General features: G+C 39.8%; 1 protein-coding gene across 3 annotated transcripts in view; it reads left to right on the top strand.

The window, feature by feature from the left end:
• Positions 1 to 14,876, top strand: part of SRGAP1 (SLIT-ROBO Rho GTPase activating protein 1) — a 142,427-nt gene that overhangs the window by 110,209 nt on the left and 17,342 nt on the right. For 2 of the 3 annotated variants that reach the window (XM_027887750.1, XM_027887751.1), the window contains exons 13-16: positions 1,338 to 1,398; positions 1,545 to 1,622; positions 2,615 to 2,749; positions 13,005 to 13,110. In XM_027887750.1, the coding sequence (XP_027743551.1) occupies positions 1,338 to 1,398; positions 1,545 to 1,622; positions 2,615 to 2,749; positions 13,005 to 13,110 (380 nt within the window). Of the gene's footprint in view, positions 1 to 1,337; positions 1,399 to 1,544; positions 1,623 to 2,614; positions 2,750 to 13,004; positions 13,111 to 14,876 lie in introns of those variants that run through there. The other variant, XR_003571652.1, reaches the window with a different exon arrangement.

The raw sequence follows: 14,876 nt of genomic DNA on the forward strand, positions 1-14,876 counted from the left end.
GTGTATTCTGAGTTGCAGGGTGCTTTTGAATTCATAGGTTTATAATACAGACTGATTTTATACTAAACTTTCAGATGAATTAGTCAATTCTCTGAGTGCTTATTTATTTGAAATCCATTTGGGAAAAAATTATAGCCTCCAAGACAAGAAATTCTAAAATCATTTATGAGGCAGTAATTCTTCCACCATAAGCACCAACTTTTTCAAATAATTTTTAATCATATGATTTATGTCATTAATAGATATTTGATGACTTGTAGTCACTAATATGCTTGGGTTAAAAACGTCCATTTTTCAAAATACTAAAACAAAAGGACTCCGACTGTTCTCTTGGAAAAAGGCTGTTTAAAAGAAAACAAGTAACTCACTGAAAATTAGTGGATAATCATCTTCTCTCCCTCCCATCAAAAATGTTTTATATCTTTTATTAAAACATCTTTGTGTAACTGAAGATGTAGCTACAGACCTGCTGCTGTATCGTTGCTGAGATGAAGAGCTATGATTCCTGAACTCTGCCAGTAGCAGGTGGGGAGGTATGGGCTGTGACCTTCTTTCCCCAGTAACTTTGTGCCTACAGAAGAGACACCTGAACCCCATGTTCAGCTCAAAGTAGCTGCAATTCACCACTCAGGGCCTACCAGCCATGCAGAGCAGAGCACGTAGTGGTGCTCTCAGGTCAGGAGGGAGATATTCTGGTACCCCTGTGCAGTATCATTTGGTGGCTCTTCTCCAAGATTATTTTTTATAGTCCAGCAAGTTCAGAAAAGCCTTTTGTTTGCAATAAACTTTTTTTACCCAAAAAACAAACAAAACAAAACTATCCAAACAACAACAACAACAAAAAACCCACAGTGAGGAATTAGAGCCTGTGTAATTAAGGTCCATGTAGGATTTTCTCCACCAGGAAAAGAAAGGTAAGTTAATTGGATGCAGAGGGATCATCTTCATCATGAATTGTTCTTCTTAATAATGAGCTTTTTAAAAGGCAAAGTCACTGCTTTAACTCATTTTGCTTGAAAAATCAAAAATGCATGCATGACCTTAGATGTCGCATACAGTGTTAGCCAGATACAGTGGCAGAGGTAGAGAATGAAGCCTTAACTTCCCAGCTGAATGATTTTAAGAACCAATAATCCTTCCTCTTCATCTGTTCCTTTCCCTCCCTCCCTGAATGGAAAGAGAGTTCTCTTAGAAGTGATGTTTTTTCTTAGGTGTTTTTTTGCCAGCACTGTATGGCCATCTGGATTGACCAAGAAAGTGCAATTTCACATTCAGACCGTAGTAGGGAGGTTTCCTCTTTCTGATCTGCAGTTCACTCTTTCTGCTTGTTTTTGCAGGATTCAGGGCAAGTCATTCCTCTTATTGTGGAAAGCTGTATCAGATTTATAAATTTATACGGTAAGCTCTGAAAAAAATGTGTCATTTCATTATTGCCCTGACTTTTTGGTATGCATTTAGCACCACAGCTTTGATTTTAAAATAGAGATTAAAGTATTGTAAAAACCAGATTAATTTTTCACCACTGTCTCCCATCTTTGCTGCAGGTCTTCAGCATCAGGGAATTTTTAGAGTGTCTGGTTCCCAGGTGGAAGTCAATGATATTAAAAATTCATTTGAGAGAGGTAATTGCATTTTCATTTACTCAAGCACCTTAATATCTAACGTTTAAAAATCTTTTAAATTCTAATTATTTTCTTGTCTGTTTAAGCAGTTTGTATGTACTTTGTGTACTGCATTTTTTTTTTTCAAATCTTGCATTCTTTTTTCCTGAGTCTTAAAAACTGTTTTCTTAATTTCTAGGAAAAAAATAACAACTTTTGCAGATCCTCTGCTAATGAAAAAACCTTTTGAGCAAAAGGTCTTGAGCAAAAATTTTTCATTACCATGAAAAAATATGCACAGTGTCTTTCTTCCCAGGATTTGTTATCTAACTTGTTAAACCTGATCTTGTTTTTGAGAAGATATGTAAAGCAGCTGTTTTTACTAGCTAAATAAAGTCACATCCCTCCATTCTGCAGGTTTTAAATCGGCCTTATTCTTAACTGCTTCTCCTGGATAGTGTTATCCTGGAAAATACCTACATTTTAAAGTGTTTCAAAATAAAGATTAAGTCTTTAAAGTTGCACAAATAAAATAGTTCAATCATGGCTGAGGCTTCAGTTAGGATTTCAACAAAATGGTTGCACATATTCCTGAATGTTTTAGTATTTCAGAATGAAGACACATTTCCAGTTCAAAGGGTGACCTAACTCCATATGCTTTATGTAAGGTCCCAAAGAAAAGTCTGAGAAGTCCTATTCAATTAAAAACATTCCGCTTTTTAATTTTAGTAACTGTAAATCACAACATGTCCATAAATACCTAGCTGGAAGTTCAGGACTTAAGAGATCACTAGGTTATATAATTTTAAGGAAGCTTTATTTAGGCTGCCACTTTTAGTTTAATCGTAGCCTGGGATTTTTAAATCAGTGTTTATTATCTTACTTCAATGCTTGCGTTGCCACCTCCCACACACTAAAAACAAAAAACCTCCAAAATGTCACTCACTTATAAAAATGTTCTGTGCAAGAATGCTCCTGCATGTGTGTTTCATTCACTTTATTTACTTTTTAAGGTGAAAATCCTTTGGCAGATGACCAAAGTAACCATGACATTAACTCAGTTGCTGGAGTACTGAAGCTCTATTTCCGAGGGCTGGAAAATCCTGTCTTTCCTAAGGAAAGATTTAATGATCTAATTTCTTGTATCAGTAAGTAGAAATTTCTGTTTCTTTCTCAAGAGAATTTTACTTTTACATACACAGTAGTAGCCTGAAGAAAGAGCTAACTTCACCCATTTTCCTGAGACAATTTGTTTGCATCTGTAGCAGTCTGGGTCAATTATTAGTCATACTCGCAGCTGTGGGTGTTCCCTTTTTCCAATGGGAATAATGTACAGTACAACTCTTTGTTTAATAGGGCAGGAAGGATGTCTTTCAGTATACAAGGGGTAGTTAAATTTAAATGCATTATTATTTTCCTCTGTGCACTGGGGCAGACAGAAGAGGATGAAGCCACAACCGTGCAAAGAGTGTGCTACTTTTCACAAAAGTTTTCATGCCCCACAGCTTGGAGTCAGCACTGGTGAATAAGAAATTAACTGCTCAACACTGTGTGATTCTGGACCTTTATTGTGCTCAGCTTAAAACCCCTGGTCCAACCAGGAAACCCCTCAGTGTGGGGATGGAGGGGAGCAGCTGAGTGTTATCTGTGAGAGAGCCTGGTTTGCCTTCCCACACACAAGTTGTAACGGAAAGCCTTGGAGGAGCATTGCATGGATCTGTGCACTGCTGGTATTTGTAGCCAGACCGAGAGAGGTTGTGGTCTTTAGGAAGTTCTCAGTGGATGAGTGAATTGCTCTGACACGCACAAAACCTCTTCCAGTTCACAGATCCCTGCAGGTGTTGAGCAGGGGCAAGGCCAAGCCAACCATCAGTAGGCTTGCTATTCCCTGGAGGTACATTGGACCTGGTCACAGGTGCCAGCTTTGGGGGAGAATTTCCTTCTTTCTACCCTTCCTTTATAACTTGCCTGCTTCAGCCAAATGGAGAAAGAGGCAGTTTCACAGGTAATGAGAGCCAGTCCTTTGGGATATTAAGTAGGTCAGGCTCGCTCTCCAAACTGTTATTTTAGCAGAGGTCTCAGCCCAGCAGGCAGGACCACTAATTGATGTGTCCTGGGCTGGCGATCAGGTGTGTTTTTTGGCTGCCTACTTGGTGAACACTTCTGTGGTTTGCTTCCCACATAGGGAGGATTGCAGTAATTCCTCCTGTGGGTTACAAATACGTGGATCACGCACATGAGACCAGGTCTATGTGCGATATTTTGTGTTTCTTTTTTTTTTTCAGGTATTTGTGCAACTGTTGCTATTTAAAGACTTGGTGGTACTAAGGAGTCCTAAAGGACCTCAAAACCTCAGTTTATCAGTCTGATCCCTGATGCTGAGGGGAGCACTGTCTCTTTAGGAAGCATGATCTTGGTTCTGCCTGAGTTCAGCTTTAGCTAACTGTGGTGCAACAGCCCAGAAAATGTGTGCGAGTCATAGAAACTGAAATCTAAAAAAAGATCATTTTGACTGAGTGATTTTCTGTGTGACAGGAATGATAGAACTTTACCTAATAGTCCTGTGCCGATTTCCATAATTTGGATTAATTAAAGCACATCTACTGGAAAAATTTACTGATTTAATGGCGTTTAATGGAGTTTACAGAAAATCTACCACATTCCTGGATGTGGTGTTCAAATTGTTGGTCACTTTAATCTTTAAACATTTGTACCAGAATTCTTTTTCAAAGTTTCTGCTGTCAGATTCTGCCCATTGGATCTCTTTATGTCTTCATTATTTTGACTAAGCATAAAGAAAAATATAAATGGCGGTTCTTATATATGGAGATGGTATTGCAATCTGCTGTGTTGAAGAGCTTTAAATACAATTGTAAAATAAATTGCAAAATACCAAGAATAAGTGTTCAGTTTACAGAGATTATACAAGTGAATGCTCAGGCAATGCAAAGATAGTTGCCCGAAACAGCCTTTTAAATGTGTTCCAAGAAGAGGAACTTGGGTGATTTTAAAGGGTTTCTGTTCACCACTGAAGGTTCTGAAAAGAGGACGAGGTGTTTGGAAAGAGGGGTAGAACTTCAATGGGCTGAGCAAGTAGACTTACCTGGCACCCGCACAGGCAGGAAAGATTTACCAACCTCTGGAGTCTGAGAGGGTTCCAGTTCAGTTATCCCAGAAGGGTATTTGTTTTGTTAGTAAGAACTTCAAGAAAAAAGGCCATGAAAATCCCTAGTGTTAGGTTTTGGTTTCTGTAGAGAATGTCCAACTATTGCATGTTCCAAGTAGGCAATGAATTATTTTCTTACGAAAGAGTTGACAACCTTTTATTTTGATAGTAGTATCATCCAGCAAAGCTGAAATCAGTAACAACCAATAGCCTGGAACAAAGTCACTGCGATTTGCAGCAACATTTTAAAATGTTTATTGAGAAAGAGGTGTTGCCCTCTTCTCCTGGTTTAGTCTGAGTGTTCTCTGAGGGTGTCATAAATCTAGATTATCATCTCTATGACAGTTTGTCAAAATAAGGTGTAATGACTGAGTGATTCTGCTAGGTTTAACATTTGCTGTTGCTGTTATAGAAGAGAGCAAAGGATTTTCTTCCTGATAATGTACTGTAGGAGTCCAAGATCTGTTTTCTGGCAGGTTTTAGAGGAAGCATGGGGAGGATGATTTTGTTGTTTGGTTTTGGTTCACAAGGTTATCGTTAGGGGCACTTTGAAATGGCATGTCAATGCTTTCAGTAGAGGGAGGAGAGGTAAGTGCAGACCGTGGTACGACATATTCAAATTCTCCTCACTATGAAAACACAAACTAATCTCTCTTTGAGCACACTGGAGTGAGATTAGTTTGTGTTTTCATAGTGAGGAGAATTTGAATATGGTATGAGGAAAGAAAGGAACAGCTCTTGTGTTTTGCACCCAAGCCAGCCCCAAAACCATTTGCTGGGAACAGGGAGCTGTGTGTCTGCATCTTCTGATTATCTGAGAAGCCTGAGGTGGAGTGTTTTTACAGCTGTGTACCTGTTCGATGTGCTTTTTTGAGTGGTGCACCACTTCCAGGGAATAAGATGCCTTTGGGGGGGCGTGGGGGAAGAGAACCAACCTAAAACAAAACAAAAAAACTAGCAAGCATTTCAAAATATACTACCTGTCACATTTTAGTTTACATAGCACCTACAGGGCACATACTATCATAAACTGTTGGTAAAAAATACCATTTCCATTGCTATATTTTAACCGTAATGCTTTGGATATCTTGCAAAAAGGAAAACAGACTAGGCAAGATTTTTCTTCCATTTCAGACTTTGAACCAATCATAGTTGGATTGGTTTCTTTTTTCTATGCTCATTTATTGTGTATCTTGGTTTTCCTGTTAATGGGAGCAGGGCCAGACTCTCTTTCCTCTGTGAGAACACAGGTTGCTGTAACTTCTTTAGATCACAATTGATACATAAAGTCCAGAAAACTTTGGCATTTTAATTAAGGCGTTTTAAATGCTCTTAATTCATTCTGCATTCATTGTCTGAAAAACAAGGAGGAAAGGAATAAACATTATGTTGTTTTCAAATAATTTTTTAAGATAAATGTCAGTGAGGTTTCCTAATCTTTGGCAGAAATGGTTACAAAAGGGAGAAAGCAAATTCTTGAAGTTAATGTTCACATAAAACTGTAAAAGGTCAGAATGTCACACATTTTATATGGAAATGTAATGTTGCCAGTGAAAAAAACCTTGGAACTGAAGTAGTTAGTTATGGATGTCAAGCATAATTGAGGCTACAGCTGCAGAATGAACCTTTCCTCATACAGCCACCGAGGAATTCCTTTGCATTTATGCATATATTTCCAAATGAAATAGAGTATTGTGAGTTAATGCTTTCCATTTTGTAAATACAGTGGAAACAGTGCAAAATTACTGTGACTTTTATGGCAATTTGTATTAATTAGACTCGTGAGAACAGTGTTATTCTGTTTGGGCTTATGATCTGATTTAAATAAAATTTAGACCAAATTATGTGCTTTGGGTGGGAGCAAGCATGAAAGATAAAACAGAATGTAAAGAATCCATCTGATTGTGGGTCATAATTCTGCATTCTCAGCATAAGGAGTGGCTGCTGTTGGTCTCAACAGCATTCTGTAATCTAGAGGGCAATCCAAGGTTGGAGTGGAAAGGTGGAGAGTTGCACTGCACTTCTTCTCTGCCCCTTTGTAGAAACAGGTTGGGCCAAAGACAAGCAAAGTACTTGTAACAGGACTTACGTGGAGGCAGAGGGTGCTGAAGCTGTGTTTCGGGCTGGCTGTAACTCACCTTCACTGCTGGGGACTGCAGTTTCTCTCCTGGTGTGAGCTCTTACACGTGTGACTTACAGCTGCTTTTTACCTACACAGCTGTGCCCTGCGGCAGCAGACACACCTCAGCTATTCAGAGTGCTTAGCTCCTGCACTGAGCATTATCGTTGTTCATGGTTTCATTTCCCTTGCCTTAAATTTCATATATGAAGATGGCAGGATGGATGAAAAGTTAAATCTTTTTTCCTTCTGATTTTTGAGTCCCTTGCTGCCAGTGGTGCCCATTTACCTAAAGGCATAAATGTTATGACAGGAAATTATTTTATTGCTTTTCCAGAGCATTGCCCATTACTTAAAAAGTAAAAAAAACTATTCTGAATCATCAACTCTGCCTGGGAAAGTTTCAACAAAAGTGTTTCCTTCCCCAGGTGACAGTGGAGTAAGTGGCATTGCTGACTTAATATATACATATCTTTGAGCTGGTTTGGGCCCATCTACCAAAGTGAAAAGAGGCACGAATTGTTAACTTCAGCACTAATACATATGCATGTAGATAACTTGTCGGCTGCAAATTGACCATAAAAATTACATCTGCAAGTGTAACTCAGTCCCATTTGACATTCACGGGGTGTGTAAAATATGCATTAGGCATTCACACTGTTACTAGTAGGCACTGCACCAAGGGGAAGTAGCAAGTAACCCCCACACAGAGATACCACTTTAGATTTCAGCCTTCAGAACAGTGGTCCTAAAGGAGAGAAACTTTTTACATTACCATTGTTTGCTTTCTTCTTCCTCCTTTGTGCTACCCTTGCCTGTGAAATATGCTTACCTTGCACAGCACTGGGTGTTAGTTGTAGCACAATTCATTAGTTGCTGACCCCAGGTTTCTCATTCCGTGTGTTCTGATCAATAATATCTTCCCTTTGCCAAAGCTTTGCAGTCCTGTTGTTCCTACTGAGATTGGGCCGTGGAGGCTGGCTTTAACAGAGAGTGATAGAACGTATACAATCCAGAACTCAGGTTTCTGAGCACTGCTTCCAGGCTCAACTTCTCGTTTGGATAACCACATCTCACCTCCACTGTTGGAGAGGCCATGTGTAGAATCAAGGCCAGGAAAAGTACAGTGCTTCTTTAGCATTTTTAACTAAACCAGAGTAGCATGCAGCTGTCCAGGTGTCCCAAAATACTTGAAAGCCACCAGCGATTGCTCTTTTGCAAAAGTCTTTTGTTCTTCATTGCTGCATCTACATATTTGAATATTTATTGCCTTTTATATGCTCTACTACTTCAGGATTATTGCTTAATTAAACTTTAATTTACATTTTCTTAATGTTATTTAGGATGAATATATTCATTTGTAATTTAGTTTTGGTTTATTTGTGCTTGGGGGCTCTTGTTAGTAATTGTGTTTTCTCCCCTCTCAGTTTCCTTTACTCTTCTGAGGCAGATTGTTCACTTCTGATCTGTTTCACTTTAGAGTCTACCTTTGCAAAAAGCTCATCGAGACTGACTGGGTGGTTAAAATGTATTATTTCTCATGGAAGAAAAAAGTAGACATTCATTGTTTCTGTGCATCTCTGCAATAAGCAAAGGTGATTTTGCCTCTCCAGAAGAGGTTCCAGTGATCTTGGAAGCTGAAGATCACACCTTATAAGGCTTGAGTGCCTAGGATGTACGTCTCTCTTATGCTATTGAGAACCAGTCCTTAGTGCATGGCTGACAAAGAGGCAGCTAGCTGATAAGTAATTCTTTCATTTATGCAATGACATTAATCTCACCTGGATTCATTCATCCAGTTGAAGGACATGGAGTGTTTGCAGAGGAAGTCAATGGGAGATCAATAAATAAAATCTTTTTCAAGAGTAATACAGGATTGCACCTCAGCAGATTTTCTTGCAGAGTTTGTCATCTGTCTCCTTGAAGGATTTTATGAATAAGCTGGATGGACACCTCTCAGAGGTGATAAAAAGTGAAGTCAGAGGCTGAGACTTAAATTACCTCTGAAGAGTCCTCCAAGCTATTTGGTTTTTATTTTGTAGTGTCTGGTGGACATTTCTTAGATCCCAAACACCTCTGATACTTAGATGCCTAGATAATTTTATGAATACACAGAAAACGAAGTTCCTTATATTATCAGAGTACTTTGTTTCACTACTGTCTGATGAAAATACATTAAAAGTTCTGGGCACAGATGCCCAGCTCTTCCAAAAAGTACTGTAGTCATGAAACCTCAGAACTGGGCTTCTTTTCTTTCTCATTTCACCCCACAAATGTCTCCTGTGCTCTGGGCTGTACTGCAGCTTTGCTTTGATAAAAGCACAGTGTTCCCACACCAAACAGCTTCTCATCTTTCTGTCAGGAAACTCCTGCTTGTGGATTTGACCCCCATGGCTGAGACAGGTCTGGAAGGCAGGTGTGTCAGACCAGAGCTCCAAAAGTTTTGCTCTGCTATGAGAACTGAGAACTAAAAAATAATAACCATTTCATTCTGTGATGTTTAGCTGACATAATTCTTGATTTGAGGCTGATATTCCTGTGTCCTTCACAAAGATCTCTCTTCCCTGCCTCTCTCTTCACAGTCAGAAAAATCATGTTAGTCTCAGTATGCTTGGCCTTGCCAGAGGCTTGTCCTCTTGCTTGTGTTCGGGAATGTGTGTGTCATCATTAGAGTAATGAACCAGTTTTCAAATCCCCTGATTTCTATTCCAGCTTGGCGGCTAATTGTCTTATTTGGACAAGTCATGTAATATCAACACTTCTGTTTTTTCTTAGCTGAAAAATGGGTAATACCTCACTGAGCACTCAGGTAGGGCTAATTACAGTTCTTGAACATCAGAGTATGGAAAAGAAGGTCTCTAACAGAAGTGCTGTGAGAGGGGAGAATGGCCAGCTTTCCACACTGTTGGAATTGCCAGTGGTTCCTTGCAGCAACCGGCTTGTAGGTTGGGTAGCTCTTCTGCCCGAAGGCTCTCTTTAGCAAAGCCAGCAAAGGACAAGCAATGCTTTTCTCTTTCCTTTGCATGGGAAGCAGCAGAGCTGCAAATTCTTTCTGCCTGGATGCAGAAAGATTGCTCTGTATTCATTCCGTCTTTCCTGTGTACCCAAACACTCAGGTACTGCATACACGCAAGCAACGATGAAATTCAGCTCCTCATTAAAAGTGGTATGCAAATATATAACATCATTACCTAGTCTTTTAAACCAAATCAGTACTGGGAAATAAAAGCCTTTCAAAATAATGTGGAAAGCACATGAATTTACCACTTGGCAGTAGTTTGGATTTTCAGTAAAGGGACTTCCATGGAAACTGGGTCTATGTTACCAGGAGGGTATTGGAAATACACACACCTCCTTCGCGTATGTATAACCTGTAACTGCTTCAGTATAGAGGTGGCATGCTTAGTACAGGTCATGCTCCTGGTAGGACAGCTGGGACAGCTCAACACATGGCTTCACAGCCAAACTCTCTATATCTACTCTGCCATGTCCATGCTGCCTAATGGAGCCAGTTCCTGGCTCATGCATCCTGTCATCCATGTGTAGGAACTGCTTGGCAGAGTTATGGTTGGCACAGACCACAAGCAGGTTGGAGAGTATGATAACTACGGAGTTGTAGCTACCTGCTGGTGTTCAAGACTGCCCCAGCCTGGTTTAGCTCACTCGTTTATATGGAGCTGTTGAATCCGTATAGGCAGCACACTGCTAGAAGGATCCTGGACTCACCTGGGGTTCCAGCCAGTGCATTTCTCAGGACTGATTTGAATTCAGCAATGACTGAACCTGGCCCAGGGCCGGTCTCCAGAACTAGCTGGAAGAGGCAGGTCTGCAGCACAAGGCATTAGCCAGGAAAGGCTGTAATGCAGAAGATGAGTCCTGGTGTTGCATCACAACTTCTGCCCAGCTTTTCACATGCAGCACACATTAGTGCCGAGGTGGTAGTGTTGAAAGATGTAACCAAAGTTCCTTTGGACCTTCCTCCCTCAGCCGCACTCCATAGAAGATCCACCTGTGCCCATGCACAAACCCACCTAGACCTCCAGCTTTGCATAGAGAGGTTCACAGACAGGCTTGTAAGGAGAAAAGGCAGCTGAACTGGAGATTCACAAGGCACCCTAGCTGTAACAGCAGCTGTTTTCTTTGAAAGAACGGGAACTGAAGATATGGGCAGGCTTCTTCCACTGGGAGTGGCTAGATGAGGCAGGTGGAGAAGGCCTTGCACTAAAACTGGTGTCTGTGGGCTGTGCAGAACAGCAGTGTGCCATTGCATTGCAGAAGTGAGGGTATATAGCACTGACATCCAAGAGGTGGTTTGCACTGGAATGGGAAAGGAGAACTGTAGTTGTTCTATGCATCCTCACTGTGCAGGCAACTCCTGGACTTAGTACACCCCTACTATGGACTGCAGTTCTTAACCAGTAGCCAGAAATAATTCTTCTTGATTCATGCAGTCTACATTTAATAGAAACATAAAAATAAGTTTCAAGTCCCATGCTCCACTTGAGAAGCTGTAACGGCTTGAACTGATTTTCAGCTAGCATTTGGGTTCAGAGTGACTCATTAGGTTATAAATTATCCAGCTTGTCAGCAGTCCTTTTCCCTACCGGCTCTGTGGCAGCTCACCAGAGACACTGTTCAGCCTTCAGGGGCTCTGCTGGGGAATAGGTTTTTACTTCCTGCCAGAGTTTTGCTGTACTGTTCCTGCAGTAGATACCACGATCCAAATGGATTTCCTTCATGCAAGCAGTGGTGCACTGTTCTCCTTCTGCAGAAACTCTCAGGGAGCCCAGTTTCACCCCATCCCAGAATCTTCTTTTTCCGGCACACTAGTGGTGCTGAGCCAGTGGAATCTGTAAATGCTGATGTGGGAGCAGACGTCACATCCATCTACTACACTGGCATTTCCTAATGAACTGTAGTACTTCTGCATGGTAGACAGAAGTCTTGCTGCCAACATGCTCTGCTTATGCTTAGTTCTTGGTCCCAAAATACTAATTACTAGACACCAATTGATCTTCTAAGAAATGTAAATAAACACACATTTTGCATCTACAAATAAATGCTGAGTGGTAAAAATAGCCATACCAAAGAGCACATAAGTAACACACACCAATAATTCTATTTACACTTATATTTTTATGTGATTATTTTAATTGTGTACTCCTAAATACAACATTTTGTGGTACAATTGACTTTTCAGCTATTGGAATCAGCTTCTGTTTCTGATTTCCAAATTTCTGAATATCCTTTTCAATGCCACAGGACAGGATTTCTCATGTAGTCAGCTAAGATTTCCCCTAGATGTCATTCATTCCAGCACTCTTTCTTGGCTGACATAAAAAAACATTATTGAAATTGTAGATCGTTTCCAACAGTGTCATTTACACAGAAAACACACTGAGTTAAAAACTGAGATATTAGTGATTTTGAAAAACAGTTCAAGCTTTTATCCCATCATTGCTCCACTTACAGCCGTGTAATCCTTCTGACCAACACAGAAGATAGTGCATCCATGTTACAAGACATTAGGAACTGATGCTTTTATTAGCTGACTGTGGTTTTCCTGCTTAAGAAGAATTTTGATGGAGTGCTAAAAAATTGTTTGGGAAAAATGTGATCTTTGTGTTTCTTGCCTACCAAAAAATAGGAGGCCTTTCTCATACCCTGCTGGTAAGAGAGTTATAGCTGGACATTTAATTAAGAAAAGTTAAAAGAGAAGCTCAATGATTGGAGTATTATACATCTGATGTGAGCATTCAAATAAGGAGAATGTATTTGTATTTTAAACGGATAGCCAACATCTCTCCTTGGTATCTCCCACTCAGTATATATTTATGTACTGATTTTGTGGTTTTGTGAGCTGTCAAGCTCAGCAAGTGGCCAGGGTTTGACTTAGGCAAATTTCTACCTTCTTATAAAGACATTGTTTTTTAAACTGTGCAGTTTTAAAGAGAGAGGGAAGAATTTCTAGATCTTATTTTTCTAATAGGCCAAAGTTAGACAATACTAACTAGGGGCATGTGATGATAAAGAGTCAAAGTAAATTGAGTAAATTGACTGAATATCATTTTAGACAATCATATGCAAGGGAACATAAAATATTTTCTTCTGTTTGCAGGAATAGACAATCTCTATGAGAGGGCTCTTCACATCCGCAAACTCCTCCTTACTTTGCCCAGGTCGGTCCTTATAGTGATGAGATACCTCTTTGCCTTCCTCAATCAGTAAGTACTTGATAATTACCTAATGTATTGTATTTTTATCTGCCTTTCTCTCCTGGTATCGAAGTTCTTTGGGTTTACTCATACTCTATGTAGCATTTACATTTAAGCTCCATTTAACACAAAAGATGGTCTTCTAATTGGCAGTGAAACTAGAACGAAAGCATTGGTTTTCATTCAAATTAAAATTCAATTTTAATTTTTTAAAATTCAATTTTTAATTTAATTCCAAAACTGAACAAGGGTATGCTTAGATTAAAGTGTTGTCTGCAATGGGAAGTGCGGCCTACAGCATTAAAGCTGACAACAAAATAAGCTGATAAGAAAATAGCAAAACTACTGTAACTACATTAAAAATAGTTTATGCAATTTACATTTTTTTTTCCTTATCTTAAGCTGATTTTCATTTGCTCATGGGAAAAAAAACACCCTAATATATTCAAGCAACATAGACACTACAAACTACCTGTTTGATGCTAGGCACTGACAGGGTGAGACTTCCTGTGGCTGCTTCTATTTTCTGATAACATGGGTATGAGTATAAAGAACATACATCTCCTGTGTATGCTTTGATACAAAGGAGCTTTGTTCTCACATTGCAAAACATAGGCTGGAAGGAGAGTTGTATGAGAAAGGGAAATTGGTGTTCATGTCTTCATCACCCCAGAAAAAAGTTCTTCATTCTGGAAGAGAAAATAAAAGACAGGTTGGGCAATTGCACTGTTTTTCCCTCCACACTTGCACAGCGCTCTCTGGTTTTTGCTGACCCCCAGTGTTTTCACAGAAAAATTTATGCGCACTTTGCCCTGATTCTAGCTTTTCTCTTTCTGCTGCCATTTTGTCTGTTTCCTGTTAGATCTGTATTCATATCACCTTTTTCCTCCTTTTTTTTTTCTTAAATTTGCCCTTTGCTGATTCATTCTGTCTTTGCGACCTTCCCCATTTCTTCCAGCCTGTCTGTTCCTATAGTAACAGGGTCTTTGCAGCTGGGTTATTTGTTCATGCCTGTATTCACAGCTGTTCCCATTTCCTTTTTTCTAGCAGTTTCTGAACCACTTTCAAGCAATATTGAAGAGAGGGGCAGAGATCTAAAGTTTTATGAAAATAACTAGTCATTTGAAACAGAATTCACCCCCAAAAGTGACACCATATAAATGTCTTTAAGGGCTGTTATCACAGCTTCTCTTCTGCTTAAGCATACAGATTGACCAGATCTGTATGGGGTTGTATTTGTTACACGGTCATGTTTGCTACATCTGTTCTCTCCACAGGAATGCAATTTGGAAAGTAGACTAAACACCTTACTGCCTCCAAATTGCTCCTTGTGCATCCAGAGGAAAAACATTCCCATTATTTGACTTTCTGCAAATCTCATTCTGCTTTTTGCACATGCAGTTACGCCTGCTTGGCCACATGAAGTTATCAGATCTCATGGCAGACCTCACCTACTTCTCAGAGCTTCTAAAGTTACATCAAGTTGCTCAAGGCTTTGTGCAGTAAAGAACCTCAGTGGGCAGTGACTCCACAACTTCTCTAGGCAGTCAGTCCCAGTACTTGGTCACTTTTACAGTAAAGAGATTTTTTCCTGCTTTCAGTTGGAATATCCTTTGCTGTGTCTGTTGCGTTTCATCCCTTTGCACTTCTGCCTGTCTCGCTCTTATTTATAATCTTATATATAGTAGGAGATTGCAGCTAAATTCTCCAGTAGCCTTTTCTTGCAAAGGCTGAACAAACCCAGTTCTCTCCACTTTAGTTCATAACCCATATGC

The sequence above is a fragment of the Empidonax traillii genome, unplaced genomic scaffold, assembly GCF_003031625.1.
Source record: "Empidonax traillii isolate 1590-97213 ecotype Southwest subspecies unplaced genomic scaffold, ASM303162v1 scaffold221:size740363, whole genome shotgun sequence".
Classification (NCBI taxonomy): Eukaryota; Metazoa; Chordata; class Aves; order Passeriformes; family Tyrannidae; genus Empidonax; species Empidonax traillii.